Source organism: Phalacrocorax carbo, chromosome 27 (genome assembly GCF_963921805.1).
Source record: "Phalacrocorax carbo chromosome 27, bPhaCar2.1, whole genome shotgun sequence".
Taxonomy (NCBI): domain Eukaryota; kingdom Metazoa; phylum Chordata; class Aves; order Suliformes; family Phalacrocoracidae; genus Phalacrocorax; species Phalacrocorax carbo.
Genome location: NC_087539.1, coordinates 2,721,295 through 2,739,508, shown reverse-complemented (window position 1 = coordinate 2,739,508; position 18,214 = coordinate 2,721,295). Strand labels below are relative to the sequence as shown.

General features: G+C 51.7%; 1 protein-coding gene across 1 annotated transcript; it reads right to left on the bottom strand.

The window, feature by feature from the left end:
• Nucleotides 1–3,751: 3,751 nt before the first annotated feature.
• On the bottom strand, nt 3,752–10,634 carry LOC104046741 (keratin, type II cytoskeletal 4-like). Its single transcript, XM_064474396.1, has 9 exons — nt 10,083–10,634; nt 8,646–8,860; nt 7,428–7,488; nt 7,009–7,104; nt 6,026–6,190; nt 5,460–5,585; nt 4,811–5,031; nt 4,262–4,290; nt 3,752–4,146 (listed from the first exon to the last, which is right to left on the bottom strand). Exons 1-9 carry the CDS (start codon nt 10,632–10,634, stop codon nt 3,752–3,754), a joined length of 1,860 nt encoding a protein of 619 aa, XP_064330466.1.
• Nucleotides 10,635–18,214: the final 7,580 nt, after the last annotated feature.

Genomic DNA, 18,214 nt, shown 5'->3' with positions numbered 1-18,214 from the left:
CTTTCTAGAGATATTGGCACCTCCAGAGGACAACTCCATCCCACCCAGAGGCTGCCGTTGCAAAGCCGCCAGCCAGCTGGTGATGTGATCAATACATTTTCACCTTGATCTAAAAAGCGTTTTGGCGAAAGAGGCGGATTTTCTGAAAAAAAACCACTTTGCCTGGTTTTGTGGAACTGCATTATTTGCGTGCTGACGTGAAGTTGTAATCAGTCTTGAGTTTCTAGCTCTTTACAGCTGTAATTTCTGTGACAGACCTTTGAACCTTTCAGTTCAAAAAGTTGCCAAAAGCAAAGATTTAACCAGCATGAAAAATACTCCCACAAATTCTCGCTATTTTACTTCCTGGAGTCCTTGGGAAAAAGAGCAAATTCAACAGGGTGTGGTGACATTTTCTGGCATCTCAGACTTTGTGGAATTGCAATGTTTAGAGTATTTTATTCTTCGTCTTTAAGAACCCAGTTTGTTTTCAGCATGTTGCTGTCCTGGTGGCATTGCCCGAGCTGTGCGCATGACTGGAGCTTAAACCTATTTGCAGGACAGGACTCTACATGCCCTTCGAAATGCATTCATGTGCCCCAACAAAACCATTAAGTACGAGCTAAAAATCCCACTGGCATCTCTGGAAGGAAAATTAAGCAGGTGCTTCACGTTCTACCAAATACAGAAGACCAAATATCTGATTATCCTTGGAGAAATGCTGCCAGGCTGGCTCAAACCGGGAAAGTTGGGTCACTCAGATAGACCTTCCCATTGTAGTGTGAAATTCCCAGTTGGTACAGGTCGGCTTGCTTCTCTTTGGAAAATCTGGGGCTGAATCTGCCTGGGATGTCACCTGAAACTCATGAACCATTATTGCTTAATTATTTGCATAAAATTCAAAGCCCGGGTGCGATGGGAAAATGAGATTGCCTTCATGCTTTCTTGACCCCAGTGAAGGCAGATTGTCCTGAAGCTGACAGACGGGTTCAGATCAGATATTAGAGCTGAATAAATATAATGGGATTAAAGGTGGGGCTGCCAGCAAGAAAGAGGGAATCGTCACTTTAGGCTCCCACAGTCTTCTTCCTTCAGCCCACTGTCCGCAAGGTATGCGAGCGATGGAAAGGCTGGGTGAAAAATGCACCGTTTCTTTACGGGCCTGGTTTACTGCGTGGAGGAGCTGGGGTTTGTGGGCTCCATACCCAGAGGCAGATGTGGCTTTTTGCACCTGTCAGTTTGGATCAGCTCTACTAGACTCTGTTGACCTACAAAGGGGCATGTCCGGAGCGACACTGAGCAGGATTGGCCCCCAACTGCCCCCAGAAAACTTGCTCCTGGCCTTTTTTTCTCCAAAATAGCCTGATCTACATGAACGTTTTCAAGTAGGCAGCAGAAACCATGGGTTTTGCAATACTCGGGGGCTGAGAAGGGCAGGCATGATGAAAGGTATTCTCCCAGAAATGCAAGAGCTGCTGGGCTGCTTTGGTGCCCTGGGGAGCTGGCTGGTTATTGCTGGGCAGGTATTGTTTTGCAGGGAGGAGATCGACATAAATGATGAGCTGTTGGGGCAATGGGAGCTTCTTGTTTGGGTGTTTCTGCTTGTTATTTACATACAAATGAGGTGAACTCTGCGTGGTAGTGGGATGCTTTGAGACAGAGGAGATGAAGATAAGCTTTTGAAAACCATCCTTTTTTTAGGCGGGTGGGTTTTGCCTTCTCAGCAAGGGCTGATCCATTTGGATTTCTCCACACCCCCCAGCCCAGACAGTGTTGCTAAGGCATGTCATTTATTAAAAAACAATTAGTGATCTTCTACCTGCTGATCGCATCCAATAAACCGTCTTCCTTCCCATCAGAAAAGCACTGCCGACCTGGGGAGCCTGAATCCGCCACGCTTTCTGTGCTGCGAGAGAAGCAGAGGCAGATGCTCAACCAGGGGGAACCAGTGGCGGGTTCAGCATCATCACGCCGGCGTGGACAGACCGAGCCCGGCGGGATGGTTGAACTCATCCTCCAGCCATGGGGACGTTGGGGCAGACAAGCCCTGAGTCAGCAGTAAAGTCTAGGAGGCGGAGCGGGATGTCGGGGAATAAATTACAACACCCGGTCCCTGGTGTACCTTTCATGGGGTGAGTTACCCTGCCCACGCCCTGTGCTGCTTCCAGGCTGGGAGAGGAGAGACGGGTTTCTCCAAAGGGCAATTCCAAGCAAAGTTGTCTCGGGGGCTTTCGGCTGCGCCCAGGCAAGCCCTTGGAGGGAAGAAGCCAGCAGAGCCAGCTGGTTTTCCCAGCATCCAGCTGTGCATCCAGCTGTGGTGAGCGCTGCCCCGGCAAGCCCCTCCCGGCCACGTTACAGAGGCCTTTCGGTGGGTCACCATCCCTTGGAAACCACGGACCCTCGCAGAGAAGAGGGAGGGGGCGACCTGCTCTCGCCCAAATCCCAGCCTCCTAAAATGCCGGGAGAGGGTTTTCCCCTCCCTGCAAGGGGTGTTGGAGGGGGGCGTGGGGGCACATCCTGCGGGCGCTGCTCTTCGTGTAAGTTCACGTGGTCCGAGGACGGTGGGGCGTTTGAGGACGAAAGGCCCTGGTGCTGCATTTTGGGAAGGTCCGCTTTTCTCTTGCTTTCTTTTAAAATTAGCCTACTCTCGTGAGAGGCTTTCAGGGGTGGGGTGTGGGATTATTTTCTTTCTGTTACTATCTAAGCTGGTTCTCACCGATTTCTTTAAACAAAGGGCCTGGCTGCTTTTTTGTTCTGCCTCCAGAGATCCCAGACAGTGTGAGGGATCCCGAGAGAGCCGCACATCCCACGAGCGGTTACATATCCTGGTTTACACAGCGTTTCCAGACTTCCTTGTGGCCAAACTCATCTCTGGTTGGGATAAAGGTATGCAAAAGCGCATGAGGAAGGAGAGCAGACAAAGTCTCGGAAACACTTTGTTAAAACTCCACTTCTTGCGACCTACCGACCGCGCCCATTTGGAGATTCACGTTTGAGAAAATATCGACGCTTTTGCAATATCAGGGAGGGAAATAAAACCCGTGAAGCAAAGCGTGAATTATGCATGTAGTTTATTGAAGGTACAGCTGAAGGTTTGGAGTAAGCGAAAGATAATCAACTCTGTTCACTTACACATTAAAAGCATTAACTCCGTCTATCTAGTACACACACAGGAAAAACAACGCATGCATTTAACTACAGAAATATAAGGTGCTCGTCGGTGTGTAATTAAAATGTGCTCTACCAAACCTGGTGTAGCAACTTGGACCAATTTACATAAGCATTACCAACCCTCTCGTAAACAGGAAAAATTGGATTTTCTGGTGTTATTAAAGAAGTTAAATAATAGCTGCAGCTCCATCTCGGACAATTAAAATGTGGCTTCTCTTTCTGAAGTTGGGATGACCAAATTTTTTGTCCTTTTGCAATAGCTGCGTTAGGGAAAGAAAAATCCCTGCTGAAAAGGGGTCAGGCAGAGAAGACCGATTTAAGAGCCAAGACGATGTGTGAAGACAGGTATGGACTCTCTGAAATGAAAATCTCACCTGGCTGAGACCGGGGAGGGGTGAGTTTCCCCCCAAAAAAAGGACATGCAAGAGAAGGTGGGTTTTGATCATGCAAAGAGTTTTCGGCAGAGCAACTAGCCTAATTGTGTGGTCGTGGGCAGGGCATGGTTGTGTGATCCCTATAGCTGTCAGAAGGAAGGGGAATACTGTTTTATTGCAGAAATGCTGATTATTTTAAAATACGATATATCGTTGCCCTCCGGTCTCTACCGGGTTGTTCTGACCACGCGCACAGCTGTGCTGTACCTGCTCCCGGTGCTGCAGACCCCTGCCCCGGGAATGATGACAGTGCCCGGGGCGCACTGCTCCACGCCGGCGCACACGACGTTCCCCAGGTTGCCCACAGCAGTGGCGCACTGCACCGCCTCCGGACCAGTGATGACTTCTCGCCCCACGCAGCTGACCGCGCTCCTCGCCCCAAATCCGCCCCCCACCCTGGGGAGGCAATCCACGCTCCGGGTGCTAAAGCCGGCGCCGCCGACGCCGAAGGAGGAGACCACCCCTAACCCCGCGCCAGCCCCTCCTGTCTTGACGGCGCATTTGCCTCCGATCCCAGATAGGGTTCGGCACTCCCCGACGGTGCCGCCGCCGCTGACCACAGCTGTGGGAGAAAAACAGGCTCAGTCACTCCCAGAGCAGCTAAAACCCAGCTTATAAGGAAACTTATAAGCTTAAAAGGCTTGGAAGGAAATTAAGGGAATGCTTCATTAGCTTACCTACGCTCACAGGGTTGCCAGTACATATCCTGTTAAGAAAAGAAATGTCTCAAAGAGCTATTTAGGGAAATATTACCCAAATGCAGAGGCAAATAGGTCATTGCCTCCTTAGGAACCCTGCAGGTACTTCAGCTTTTCTCTGCACCCAGGTGTGAGGTGCTGGTCCAGATTGCCCACCGAAGCACTACGGGGTTGGTTCCCCAAATCCCACAGGTTTCTTAATATCCCATCCTCTTTTTGTACCGCAAGCAGGGGATCTGGCTGCAGCACGCTTGGTGCGCTGCGATCCCACTGCCCTGGGAGGACGAGGAGGAAACAGGGGCAAAGCACCTCTGTGCACCCATGGGGAGAAAAAGGGGTGATGCTCCCCTCCACACCCATGGGGAGAAAAAGGGGTGATGCTCCCCTCCGCACCCATGGGGAGAAAAAGGGGTGATGCTCCCCTCCGCACCCATGGGGAGCTGCCTCCACCCAGCATTTCTCTCTGCCTCTCTCTCCTGCTGGATTTTGCCAGCCACCGCTACAAGGTGCAGCCCGGGTTGCCCCTACCTGCTCTCTTCTCCTTCCAGCAGCGTCCTGTAAGTGGCAATCTCAATGTCCAAGGCCAGCTTGACGTTCAGCAGCTCCTGGTAGTCTCTCAGCAAGCATGCCATCTTGTCCTTGGCTTGCTGCAGTGCGGTCTGCAGGTCAATCAGCTTCTGCCGGGCGTCTTTGAGGGCGCAGTCACCCCGCTGCTCAGCGTCGCAGATGGCTGTCTGCAGGGCTGCAATCTGTGGACAGTAATGGGCAAGAGGGTGGCCAGTGGTGAGATCAACGGGTATCTCCACAGGGTTGCTCATGTACCCCCTTGTTTCTCAGCTCGGAACTACCAGAGAGCCTAGATTTAGGCTGGGCACGTGTGATGGCCAAGCTATTTGGGATGAAGGGGAGGGGACCTGTTGGCTGCTCCTTGGTAGGAGGGATGCAGCAAACGCTGTTCCTGTTGTAGCCAAACCAACTGGCTTCTGCTTATTTGCTAAGTGAGAAATAGATCTGCTTCTTTCTGTGTCAACAGCAGATGAGAAGCTACAAATATAGGCTTAAGCTGGGGTGGGGGTTTCTTTGCAGCTCAGCAGGGTGGGAGCTGGTGAGGACGAAGCCCTTTGCTGGAGAAGCTGCACACCCTGCTGCCCATGCAGCATTCAACCCTTCATCCTACCTGTTTCTTCACATTATCCGACTCGCACTGCAGCTTCTGGATCATCCGGTTCAGCTCGGCTATCTCGCTCTGGTTGTTTCTCAGGTCGTCGCAGAACTTGCCCCTGCTGCTGTGGAGCTCCTCCAGCTATTGCGCGGGAAGAAGACGACATTAACACGCCCGAATCGCCCCTTCCAGGGAAGGTGGCGACTCTCCGGAGCCGCACTGACGTCGGTGCTCCCAGGGAAGCACCCAGACGTGACCTCAGCCCAGACAAGGCGACGGGCCCCGGGTAGGTCCTGAGGATCTGCCCTTTGGGAAGGGGATGGTGTTCCTGATGGGTGTGCGCAGAGGAGACCTCTCTGAAGCAACACCGTGACCTGCTGTGCTCTGGTTTTACAGAAAAGTCTTAAACCTCAGCTTTAAGGTTGGAGAGTGGCTTTTGGCGTTACTTTCTTAAGCAAAGTACAGTACATGGACGCTGTGGGGAGTGTTTAGGTTCTGCCATGGAGGACAGAAAATGGCCCTCCGAGTTTTGTTGGCCGGGGGATTTCATTGCCATCTGTGCTGGTGGTGTGAATACTCACTCTGGTTTGGTAGAAAGCCTCCACTTCAGCCTTGCTCTTCTGGGCAATCTCCTCATAGCAGCACTCAACACTTTTGATGATGCCTTCCATGTCCAGGTCCCGGCTGTTGTCCATTTGCACGATGACAGAGGTGTCACACAGCTGGCAGTCCAGCTGAGCTCTCTCCTGCAAGAGCCATCACACATCAGTCCCCTTCCCTCAACCAGCCCATACCAGGCATGCAGGTACCCCTGGCATATGGGGGTCCGGTGAGAAGATGGAGGGTTGGAGAAGGTTCTCCCATTAATGCCCAACTAGAGCATGGGGTTCTCCAGGCGGGTGACTGGTTTCCAGAAAAAGCAGGCAACTGGGACCTGTTTTGGTAGCACAATATGGGCTTGCTGCATGCAGTTCCCTAAGGAAGGGTGGGGAGTCCTGGTGGAGCAACCGGCTTTGTCGCAACTCGGTGTTTATGGCTGCATCAGCAGTTTTCCGGGCTGCGAATCCCTCAGGGGTGAGTGCTTTGGGCCCCATTGCCTACAGACTGCTGGGCAGTGCTTGGCCAGAAAAGGTGCAAATACAAAATGTCCCCGTGAGTTTTGTTAAAAACTTGCTATATCTTAGGCAAAAGCGTTACGTTCACCAAAATATTTTGACTGATGTAGCCAAAAGAAGTGAAGTACTAAAAATATTTGGGTTTTGAGGAGTGAGATGTTTCAGTGGTTCCCAGGGATGGTTGGGATTAGAATTTGAGGGGCTTTTTCATGCAAAGTGTCCCTCCCTGTGCAATAAGGAGACAACCAAGAATGCCCTTTGCCTTCCCAAAGCATGTGTAATAGTGTAGTTATAAAATATATATCAAGAGATACACTACTTCGGGAGGCAATTTCAGGATTTTCAGAAAAGGCACCTCTCCCTGTGTTTAGTTTTGATGTAAGAGCTCGGGGGGGCAGCAGACGATGCATCGTTCCCGGGGCAGCAGATGGGGAGCCGGGAGCTCTTACCTCGGCATAGATGCACTTCAGGAACTCCAGCTGCTGCCGCAGGAGGCCCACTCTCACCTCCAGCTCCTCCTTGGTCAGGTAGAGACAGTCCACGTCCTGGGGAGACACCACGTATTCGGTGAAAAGAGGTGAAGAAACAAGGACTGTGGCAAAGCCCATGCTTTCTGGTAGGTTTGGAGGAAACCTCATGATTTCCAGCTCTTAAGACTATCTGGGTTTGTGTTGTAGATGCTTACAACCCAAGAGGCGTTCTCCAAAGTCATTGGGTCGCCTCTGTTTTGGGGCTACCTGCTGAGGACTCAGGCAGACGTCATGGTGCGGGGACTCCCCATTCCTCTCCCTGGCCCCACGGCTGGGTTTTACCCACGCGCCCGCCACTCTCCGGTGGCCTTGCCGGTGCTGTCCCTAGCCTGACTCACCTTCTTGAGCACCACAAACTCATTCTCCGCAGCCGTGCGCTTGTTGATCTCATCTTCATATCTGCAGGAGGAAAGGAGAGGGGTGAGATGCTGAGCCCCGGGGCTCCCATCCCCACCACCCAAGCGGCCAGCGCAGAACATGGGAAGCGTGATTAAAACCAGAGCCTCTCCCTACTCCCTTTGTACCTCCTTTTTGATTTTTGCTTTGTTGCTATTTCTTCCCTCCCCACTGGGCTTTGTTCAGCAGTTTTAAATAGTCCACGCCAGCAGTATCGGTGGCTGGAGTGAGGTGGCAGTAAATCAGGTCAAACCACTAGAAATGCGAAGCCCTGTACCTCAGCTGAAGGCTTGGATTGCTTCTTCTAGCCCTGCTGCTTTGTGTGACGTCCTTCTGAAGCATCCAGGGCTCTGCTCTGAGTGTTTATGGGGAGACTGTGGCCAAAATGCCCCAAGGGAGGTCAGGAGCTTGAGCAACCTTCAAAACTCCCAGGTGCAATGGGAAAGCAAGCCAGTGCGTAATGACTAAGTAATTGGGTCCTAGAAGAACTTTCACGGGATGATTCTATGATATTATGAGTCTGACCTCCTCGGTGGTGGCTCAGCGAGAAAAAAAAAGCCATCTGAGATGCTTGGCTGTAAGATCTCTGGAGAAAGGATTACTCCTCTCTCCTGTGCTGTATACCACCAACCACCAAGTGTCCTGTTTGTGGCTTAGCAGAGCACACAGGGAGCGATTAAGGAATATCTGCAGCTTAGATTAAAAAACCCCAATTCCCACAGAGGGAAGGGAGAATGAACCCCAGCGGAGACGCTGTGGATAAAGCGTGGGGTGGAGACAAACAGGCTGAGGGTTTTGTGGGAACAGGTGGCACCGGGGACACGAAATCTGGGGGAGCCACAGGCACAGATGGTGTGGGAGGTTTGATATGGCAAACCACAGTGGTGTGCAGGAGCATTAGGGAGAGGAAAAGTGGTTCCCTGACCCTCTCCCTAAGGAAACACTGGGGTTGAAGAGCTCTCCCAGCCCATCACCAGCACCTGAAGCGCAGCAGTGGGAGCCCAGTACAGGAAAGCAGCCCAGTACTGGTGGGCCCTGCTCGGCTCCCCTCCCTGTGCCCATTTTCAGACCCATCCGGTGCAATTGCATTGGCTTCGTGCTCAGAAACGCCGCTCAGGCCAGCAAACGCCCCGGTCTGCAGCTCCTCTCTGCGTACTTACTTGCACTTGTACTCTTGAACCAGGTCCCTGAGGCACCGCTCCTCGTTTTCCAGCCTCTCTCGCTCCCCCAGCACACACTCCAGCTGCTTCCTCAGGTTGCAGATGAAGTTCTCGAAAACAGGCTCCAGGTTTCTCCTGGAAGCTGGGAGGACATACTGCTGCAGCAGCTCCCACTTGGTGGTCAGCACCTTGTTCTGCTGCTCCAGCAGCCGGACCTGGGGAAGCAAGAGATGCGAGAGTCATGCACCCCCCTCTCGTCCCAGGCAAAGTCGCTCTGGGTTTCTGCACTTCCAAAAGGGAAAAAAGTAAAAATAAAATCAGAAATGCAAATGGTTAAGTGCCGATTTCTCAGCAGCCTGAGTGAGACCAGCATCTTCTCTGAGCTAAGCCTGGTCCCACCCAGGACCCGCATCGCAGGCTGAGCAACATCGGTGCGTTTGCTCTGCGTTGAGGCCAATCGTCTGTTTGACCAGCTCAGTTCAGCCAAACACCAGCTCTTCCCCGAGACAACTCTCTGACGGAGGATCCACTGATCCCCGATGGGCTGAGTACAGTCATGAGTCTTCTGCGGCACTAAAAGCTCCATCCAGGATCTCATCCAGGATCTCATTTGAATGTATCTGATTTAAACTCTAACCGCGGATATTTATCATGCCTTTCACTTCTAGATTAAAGAGCTCTCTAGTACTTGAGAAGCTTTATGGATCATGAATAAGTCATTTTTCAAATGGGAGGAGGCGGAGTTGCTCCTCTTACGTGGGTTTCGTTTTTCCAGCTGCAGAACAGCTCACAAGGAAAATCAAGATCAGATGGAGCGAAGGTTTCTCTGCCATCTGAAAAATCATTTCCTGTAACAAATCTCTAAACAGGAATGAAAACCCTTAGGCTTAGCTAAGAAAACCATTATAAGTTACATCTGTTTAGGAAATCACCAAGTCATTTCATTCACAGAGTGGAGGGACAGAGAAGTTAAAATTGTTCATCTTGTTTTAGCTAGACATCTATCTTTCTACATCTCCTTGGTGAAGCGCACGAACTATTTTAAAAGCTCAGAAGTCCTTTGGAGCTTTTAGAGGTGCGATAGCAATCTCAGCTTATACATTTGTAACAACACTTCCTATTTTGCTTTTTTACTTTTCCATGCCTCCATCCCTTCTCTCACAGGTTTTGATTTACTGCCCCCCTGGAGCCGCTCCTGATTTAGCTGTTTGGCAGATGGGTGACCGTCAAAAGGTGAAATACCGGTGCGGTTGCCTTGGTGCAAGGCTTAAATCCAAACAGTCTCCAGGTCGGGCCCACCGTGGTCTATCAGAACCGCTTACAATATCAGGGTGCCAGGAGAAATAGCTACCGACGATGTCTCTCTAGAGACAGTCCATCCATCAGCGCCTACAGACGCGACGCGAACAGCCTGCGCGGGGGGAAGCGGGGTCTCACCTTGTCGATGAAGCAGGCGAACTGGTTGTTGAGGTTCTTGATCTGCTCTTTCTCATGGGTCCGCACTTGGCACTCCTCGGGGTCGACCCCCACGCAGAGGGGCTTGAGGAGCTCCGGGTGGATGCTGACGCCCCGAATCCCTTCAGATCTACCCCCGCCGAGGCCGATGCCAATGCCGCCGCCGTAGCCTCCGATAGCCACGCCGTCCCCGAGACCTCTGTAGCCGCCCAGGCCCCCGTAGCTTCCGCAGTTACCAAACCCCACGACCGTGCCCACGCCAAAGCGGCCGCCGCCGTAAGCCACGCCACAACGTCCAACGCCGGGACCGCCATAGACCCCGCTGCGGCAGCTCCCGCCGAAGGAAATCCTTTGCCCTCTCCCCAGGTCGCAGACGCTCCGGCTGCTGAAGCCGCCGATTCCGCACCTCCGTCCCACCGGCTGGCAGACGGAGGCTGAGCTGCTGTTGCCCCTGCCGAGGCCGCAGACGGCCGACGCGGAGGAGAAGCCCCGTCTTCCCAGGAGAGAGCTGGAGGTGTAGCACTGTCGACTCATGGCGGCGTGGCGGGGGAGAGGGGAGGTGAAGCGGTAACGGCAAAGCAGAAGAGCGAGAGAGGAGCACGGAGTGAAAGAAGGAGATCTCCTTTAGCTTCTCTGAGGCAGAGCCCTTCTCCTTATATACATTTCAGGAGGTGCCTGAGATGCAAAAATTTAATTTATCCACTGGGTTTGGTCTGCCTGGCAGCAAGGAATGGCTTCCAACATTTTAAACCCACAGCAAACACTTCTATCTCATACGAAATAATGTGGAAATTAAAATAAACTGCTTTGCTTGCAAGCTTCAGTTTCAGGACTTATATTTTACTTAATTAATCTGCTTCCTTATTGTGTAATTATAGTTTAGCAAAATAATTCAAGGGGTTTTTATTCATGGCTTGTTTACGGTTTGGTTTCACCACAGCGTTTAATTATGTTTCAGGACCTCCTGCAAAAATGTCGTGGCAACACCGCCCCTTCCAGGGTCCCGCACCAGCTCAGCGCTGGCTCTTGAGCAATGACCGGTGGCGATAGGGGAGGAGGAAGGCTTAGCCGCCCAAGCACGGCGCTGGCGCTGGCGGGAGCGTTCCTGTAAGCGTTCGGCGCTTCCTCCCGCGGGTATGGCCGTGGCTCTCGTAGGAGAGCCGGCGGCAGCCGTGTTTGCCGGCTCGCGTGCTGCTAAGCGGAGCAGGGTGGGGTTGGCGGTTTCCTTATCGGATGAGCGTGAACTGCGCGAGATGGTGCCGAGGGTGAGCTCGGTCGTGGGGCGGGCGCTCTGGTGAGCTGGGGGGTCACGCACGTGAAGTCGAGGCGCTGGGCCAGGTGGGCTTCGTGTCCCCCCCCTTAGGTCATACAGAACTGAAGATGCGGCGTTTCTGGGAAAGGCTTCGCTGAAAACAGTGGTTTATTGCCGAATTATGGGCCATGGGAAGGTTGTGTTTAGTATCTGGGTGTGATGTGACTGGCGCACACGGCGGACTCCCGCAAACGATAGCTGGAGACGCAACAAAGCAGCGAAGCGAAGTGTTACAAACAGGTTGAGAAATGTTAGCCGGAGTGAACTTTTTTCCTCGTGTTCCTGTGACACACCTATTTGACTTTAAATTGTTCCAGTAATACCTGTTAATGAGAAGGTACCGGACCATCTTAATTAAAATTCTTAAAAAGATTTTTGAATTTGCTTGGAAACAAATAAAGTTCCTTTTTTGCCTTAACAAAGGGGTCTAATCACAAGTGATTGCGTGGCTTGCCCTAAGACGCCTTTGCATCTTTGCTGGGGCAGAATTAACTGGTTCTGGGAGGATTCCTAGGCAATGCTATTGTAAACTTGAAATAGGTTGCCTTGAATTAAAAATAATGCAAAGGAATGATGATGATTTAGAATATTTGTGGAGTCTCTCTAGGTAAAGATTTTCCTTCTTTTTTACAGGTCTCATAGTGGGTTGAAATGAACCATGAAGTACTATATGCAATTGTAATCATGCAGTAGTTCCGTAGCAGCGCCATCGCTCCAACTATATTAGGATGCGTGTCTTGGGACGAGACGTATTTTCATTTGTGAGATGGAGACAGCTGGAGAAAGCAGACAAGCTTTTGGGCACGGCATCCTTCATGTCATTCTGCTCAAGATAATCCAGGCACCGGGACCTCTTGCTAGTAAGTGTAAGGGGGAATTATGTTGGAAATCTATTTTATTTTGTGCTGAAGCGTTGGTGCAAGCAGTGGGGAGGACAGTTGGGTGCGCGGGCCGAAGCCAAGCCTGGAGCACTGCTGTGGGGCGTTCATGGATGTGCTAAAGCACCACTTAGCCTCTAGGTAGGTCCATAAACATGATTTTCGTGAGCTTTTAGGTGGGCATAACCATGGGCAAGCTGAAAAACAGGGAGAAGCCAGGCTGTGAACGGCACAACCGGCTGTGGTCCTGCTTTCTGCGTGCCTGAGCCCTGCACGCTGCGGTGGGGCGGGGACGAGGCATCAGGGATGGCGACCAGAGATACTGGAATGCAGCCGCTGCTCGGAGCTCTGCCATCCGGCAGGAGCACAGAGAGAGACTCCAGCTCCTTTTCATGGCGCGAAAGACACAGCCTTTCATCCTCGAGGGTAGCGACCGGCCGGTTTTTCCAGCTGTGAGAAGCCTGGACCTGGCTGGGATCAGGCCCCTGCCTTCCTCCCTGCCTCTGCTTGGCTGCCCACCGCAGCGTGCCTCGCGCCGCACGGGTGGCACAGGCACCGTGTGAGAGCTGTGGACCCTCCAAGCCCCTGGTTTTGTTGGAAAGCGGGGAAGATGCCGCTCACGGAACAACCATCCACGTTCCTCCACCAGCTGCGAGCCCTGAGATCCCTTCTTAGGTACGCCGTGCCGGGCTGTCTCCCCGCCGATCGAAAGCAACAAACCTGCGCTTCAACCTTCGGCCCCTCCTCGCAGCCCTAAGAAGTGGCTTCTTCCCGGTGCCCGGCCTTGCACATCAGAGAGGGACGGTTCGGGGCAGCGCTTGTGGTTTCCATCTGCTGAGCTTTCACAAAGCCGGTTCGCAGTCACATGGGGGAAGCCCTGAGCTCTGGTTACGTCAGCTTCAGAGGAGGAAGCACTCGGATGCGATTTGGTCTTCTGCAGAGAAGGATTGCAGTCGCTTTCATTTCATGGGCCACACACATGCACAGCACTGGCTCAAGTCAGACGTAAACGCTTTCTTCGTAGAGGCCTTCTTCATGTCTCCATGCTTTGTCCTGGTTGATTGCGCATCAGATGGTGTTTGGAGAGCTGTAGAAAGGGACTAGCCTTCCTCTTTCTAAGGAAGAGATGAAACTGCTGTTTTAACGCCAATGGGATTCAGCAAAGATTTAAAGCAGCAGCTTACACCCAGATCTACCAGGGAAACCCCTGAGGTCCTCGGTCCTAAATATGCCTTGAACTGTGGTGGCTTCCATGAGACTTACGCCTCTGAGATTTACGCGTACCCAGATACATTAGGCTAAATTAATTCTGCTTAAGCACCTTACTAAATTAGGACCTGTTAAGCCACCCGTGCAGATAGGGAGAGCCTAGGGGGGTTTTCCAACATCCTGGTATGATTCCAGCTGTAACAACCCAGCCATCCAAGCCTGCCTTCTGCCGGAGAGAAAACCGCTTTTTAAGACCCTCTCCTGAGAAAACAGGGTTGGCAGGGCTTGGCCACGCTGGTGCTCTCCCTCCCTCCCTGGAGGCTGGGCAGTTTTTGTGGCTCCTTGCGAAAGGGACCGCGAAGTCGCCATTAGAATGGCTAATGAGGCCCCTGGGACATCTCCCTGTGGTCCTGCAGGTCCAGCCCTCCAAAGGTCTCTTAACTGCAACTTGATTCTGCTCCCACATCAAAGCAGATGGTGGATTTGTGGGGAGCGGGATAGAGATGATGGTCTGGGCTCCTTCCATCGCCACTGGGCACCTTGCTTTCCTCCCTTGCTCCTCAGCCTGGCTCGTCCCTGGCCATTATAGTTTTTATGCTGCTTTGGGGCTAAAAGATGGACAGGATAATTCCTGAGGTTCCTTCCAGGCCGTTCCCGGAGCATCAGCAGTCACTGCCCATGGGCACCATTGCATTTGCAGTGCTTCCAGAGAAGGCCTTGCCAAAACTTTTACCCTCCTTCTGCAGTTCTTCTGCTGGACAATATTCAGCTGTAGTGGCTGATGCCGGTCACGTCACCAGTACTGATGAGAGATGTCGGGGTGTCCTGGCTAAGAAGAGAGGTGTTTTATGCAAGGAACATGGAGAGCTACCTACTAGCCAGAGCTGGATGTCTGCCCTGCCTGTGTCCTCTGCGATGGAGAGGCCACGCTCGGTGCCCTGACAGCAAATCCAGGTGCTTCGTTCTGGGCAACTTTGTCATATTCTTGGGCCGTTCTTCGCTCGTGTGATGGAAAACCTGGGTGCTGGATGCGGGGCTGTATGCGCCTGTCAGCCAGAGCTTCTGTGACTTCTGGGTGTTTGACTGCAGTGGGATTTTTTAAATCTCCATTTCGATGGTGTTACCGGGTGACCAAAGCCGAGAAACCCTCCTGCGTAGCTCTTATTTACCGTCTTATTTTGCAAGAGACAAATAGGTCTCGTACCAAACACCATGGGCATCCTCCCCCTTCCTTTGTGACGTTCCTCTTTTGCATAGGCATTTTTAAGGCACTTTTGCATCATCTGACCAACCTGGTGCTGACACTCAGGGCCCAATGGGCCATTAGGGCTCTGAGTAATGGGGCGGAATCGGTCTGGCCGTGTGGTGATGAAAGCGCAAGAGCCAGGACCACGCAGTGGGGATTGCCACTGCAGAGGCAGAGCGACCGCATGCCGAGGGAAGGGCGCGAGGTTTGTGCTGAAGGTGTTTTTCTGGGGAAAAATCCTCGTAAAAAGCAGCCATGAGAACCACGTCAGATTTTGAGGTTGGAAATACTGCTGTACTCTTTCACGGGACAATTGTCTCTTCTACGATACAGACTTTTTTAACCAGAAAGCATGTTCCTTCATGCATTAAGCCAACCAGGGACTCCGGAGATGCCCTCCAGCAGCTGCGTGAAAGGGAAGAGTGTGGGAGGAGGAAAATTCAGCCCTAGTTGAATTTCAACTAGTTCCCATCAATAGGTCTGTAGATCTATGCCTGCGTGTGCACGTGACTCTGTATAATAACGACCATAGAAAGCAGCTGCTCAGTGTGTGTGGTTAATGTAATAGAGTTAATTTTGCAAACTTACAAACAGGTTTCTTATAAAAAAGTGAAGTAGAGGCGAGGCACAAACATTGCGTGCAGTTTATTGGCAGCAGAGCAGAGAGCACAGCGCTTTTATCGGCAATACGATCTCTGTGTGCCGCGCTGAATGAAAAAGCATCACTCTGCAGAGAGGGGCAAGGAGAGATGTTCAGGAGAGAGCAAACCCTGTTACTGGCCTTGTAAAAGTGGCTTGGCAGGTGAGATAACATAAAAGAATAAAAACACTTCTAGCGTGGGAGTCCTCTTGCCTGAATTCAGCTACCTAAAAACTAGTCACCAGGTTGAAGCTAGAGGCATGGGCTCCATGAATAGTCAATGGGACAGCTTGGTATCATCAAGCAGAAGGTTGTTTTCTAAAGTCACCAGCACAGGAGGGCCTGGAGACAAGGTGTCACGCTTTGCAGGGCCGTGGGGGCATGATCCAAGAGCAGAGGTGGTATCTGTACGCAGCTACTAGCCTCAGCGAAATAAAAGGACAAATACAAACCAGGAGGAACAACAATGCTGTATTTATGAGCACCTATTCATTAAGCTTTCCAGATGGACACCCAGATTTAGGAGATTACAGAAGGTATAGCTTCTAGAGGACATACCTATTATCTTAATGAATGGTTGGAGTCACTTTTGTGACTCATTTTGCCACCAACATGCAAAAAACTTGCAATGTGTCACTCCAGAGGTGATGGCTTGGCGCTTAAGCTCTGTGCTATGGTTGTCTCCACGGGGTTAACTAGAGACAAAGATCAGTATTTGTCCTAGAGGAATCTGCAACCAAATTCTATTCATCACAGCCCTAATACTCAGAAACACCCGCTCCAAAGTTACCTAAACCCCACTGCTATCTGCCCTGGGGAGCAGCCAGCTGAAACACAGGGCACCACGGTCTTTATTTCCCCAGCTCAGCAAGCCTACGGGGTTGTAACCTCCATTCCAGAGGTTAACTCGCTGAATTGCTGGCAAACCACCCGTTCAGGGAGATAAAGGCAAGCAACGGTAATGATTATACCTCTGGACTGGTAATCCCTCCTCCCAAAGCTAAATGCTGCTCCGCCGCAGCTGTGTCCTCCAGCGCGCGAGATCATTATGCCGTCAGAGAGGTGAGGTCACGCTTTGATTTCGCTGTGTTTCTGAGGCAGGTTCCTTCCCTTCTTGGCCTAAATCTCCTGTTTGAGGAAACTCTTCCATGGCCATACTGAGTTTGAAATCCAACCGGGCCACCATCGCCGTCCATTGCACCAGACTCGGGAACGTGCGCTGCAAGAAAACCCAGCGCTCAGTAACTGGAAAAGAAAGACAGAAATGGGGCAGAGAAATGGAAAAGAGAAAGTCTTCCTGTGAATCACACGTTTTTCATGGCTGTGCCAACAGGGCTCCCTGGCCACGCTCTGTTGGGGGATAAAAGGGAATGCGATATTAGGCAAATCTGCAACTTTCAGAAGGAACTGCACTGAGTGGGAGCTTAGAAATGCTCGATTTCATTCAACAGCTACTCTTAAGTCTGCGCCCAGGTGATCCCGAGTGAATCAGGCGCCCATCTTCCTCCTCCGCTCAGTGGGGATGCACGCGCTGAGGAGATTCATCTGGGGAACTCCGGTGTAATTTCTTGAAGCGACATCCGCAGCGGTGTGTTGCCTTGTTATTCTCTTTGTTCTTGTTATTATGTGGTTGTTTTTTCTCCTCGCATATCCCATGGGGTAATCCGCCTGCTGGGCGCTGCCTGCGATACCAGGGAGTGTTAAACACCTGCCTCTCTTGTTCTCCATCCAGAAACGGCTTGCATGTGGAAATCTCAATGACCAAAAGCTAACTTTGTGTTCAAGGCATCCTAATAATTGCACACCTGGCCTTCCAGCTCCTCCTTGGCTTAAAGCAGAGAGCATTTCGTGTTTTTTCTCCCAGGCGTTTTTGCAAATGCTGTCACCACGCTGCTCAGCATCGCAAATACCCGTCTGCAGACAGGCTACCTGTCAAAGCACGGACGGGTGGCTTTACTTTCCCTTTAATTACCGAGCATGACAACTCTGGCTTCATTGTCCTCATTTCAATTAAGGACTGACGAACACCCGAGGCACACTGTCCCCAAAGCGTCACACTGCCTTTGAGTGACTTCTTTCAAGTTACTCCAAGAATATATGATAAAGAGAACCAGCTGCTTGTGAGATTGCTACTGGGTTTGGCATAATTGCCAGTTGCTCTGCAGAGGTTTAGCACCTCCTTCCCACCCAAACCCTTCATCACTGTCACTGGCAGAGCGCTGCGGGGCAAGCTCAGGGTCTCACCTCCGAAGCCGGAGGTCTCGGTTGCTGATGGTTCCAACCCAGTTTCTCAGTTACGCTGAATCCTCTTTCCTTGACCCCAGAGCTGAAAGAGCACCTTAAAATGTAAGAGGTTTTTATGCTTCACCCTTCCACCTGCCTCCTTTCTTCAAAGAATAACACTGTTGATTTAATTTCTGTTGTGCAAAACAGCCCATTTCAAGAAAGCTACCAGAGATCCTGTTTAATACACTGTCCTAGGCGAGCATTTGGGCTCCTCCAGAGCTGGGGTTGCACTTGTGCGATGGTATTCAGTAGCTGATGTGTCCTCCGTTTGTGGCACAAGGCCTCGATGTCTGCGCTGAGCTCTGTTCGGTGCTGGGGTTCCTGATGGTGCCCATCTCCCATCGGCTGTCCATCCTCACAGTGACAGAGGTGTTGCAAAGCTTGTGCCTAAAGGTCGCGAAAAAAGTTGCAGTCTGGAGCAATTCCCCCTCATTTGCATCACTTTTGGGGAAACGCAGAACTAATTGTATAATGGGAGTCTTCGACCTGCAGCTACAATCTGGCCTGGAGTGATTCACCACTGAGGAATACACCAAGCCTCCT

Excerpts from the sequence above, each read along its gene's own strand:
- LOC104046741 (XM_064474396.1), bottom strand. The coding sequence starts at position 10,634 with ATGAGTCGACAGTGCTACACCTCCAGCTCTCTCCTGGGAAGACGGGGC. Across the intron at positions 7,105-7,427 it reads AGTTTGTGGTGCTCAAGAAG|GACGTGGACTGTCTCTACCT; the intron begins GTGAGTCAGGCT and ends GTGTCTCCCCAG. Across the intron at positions 6,191-7,008 it reads TGAAGTGCATCTATGCCGAG|GAGAGAGCTCAGCTGGACTG; the intron begins GTAAGAGCTCCC and ends TGGCTCTTGCAG.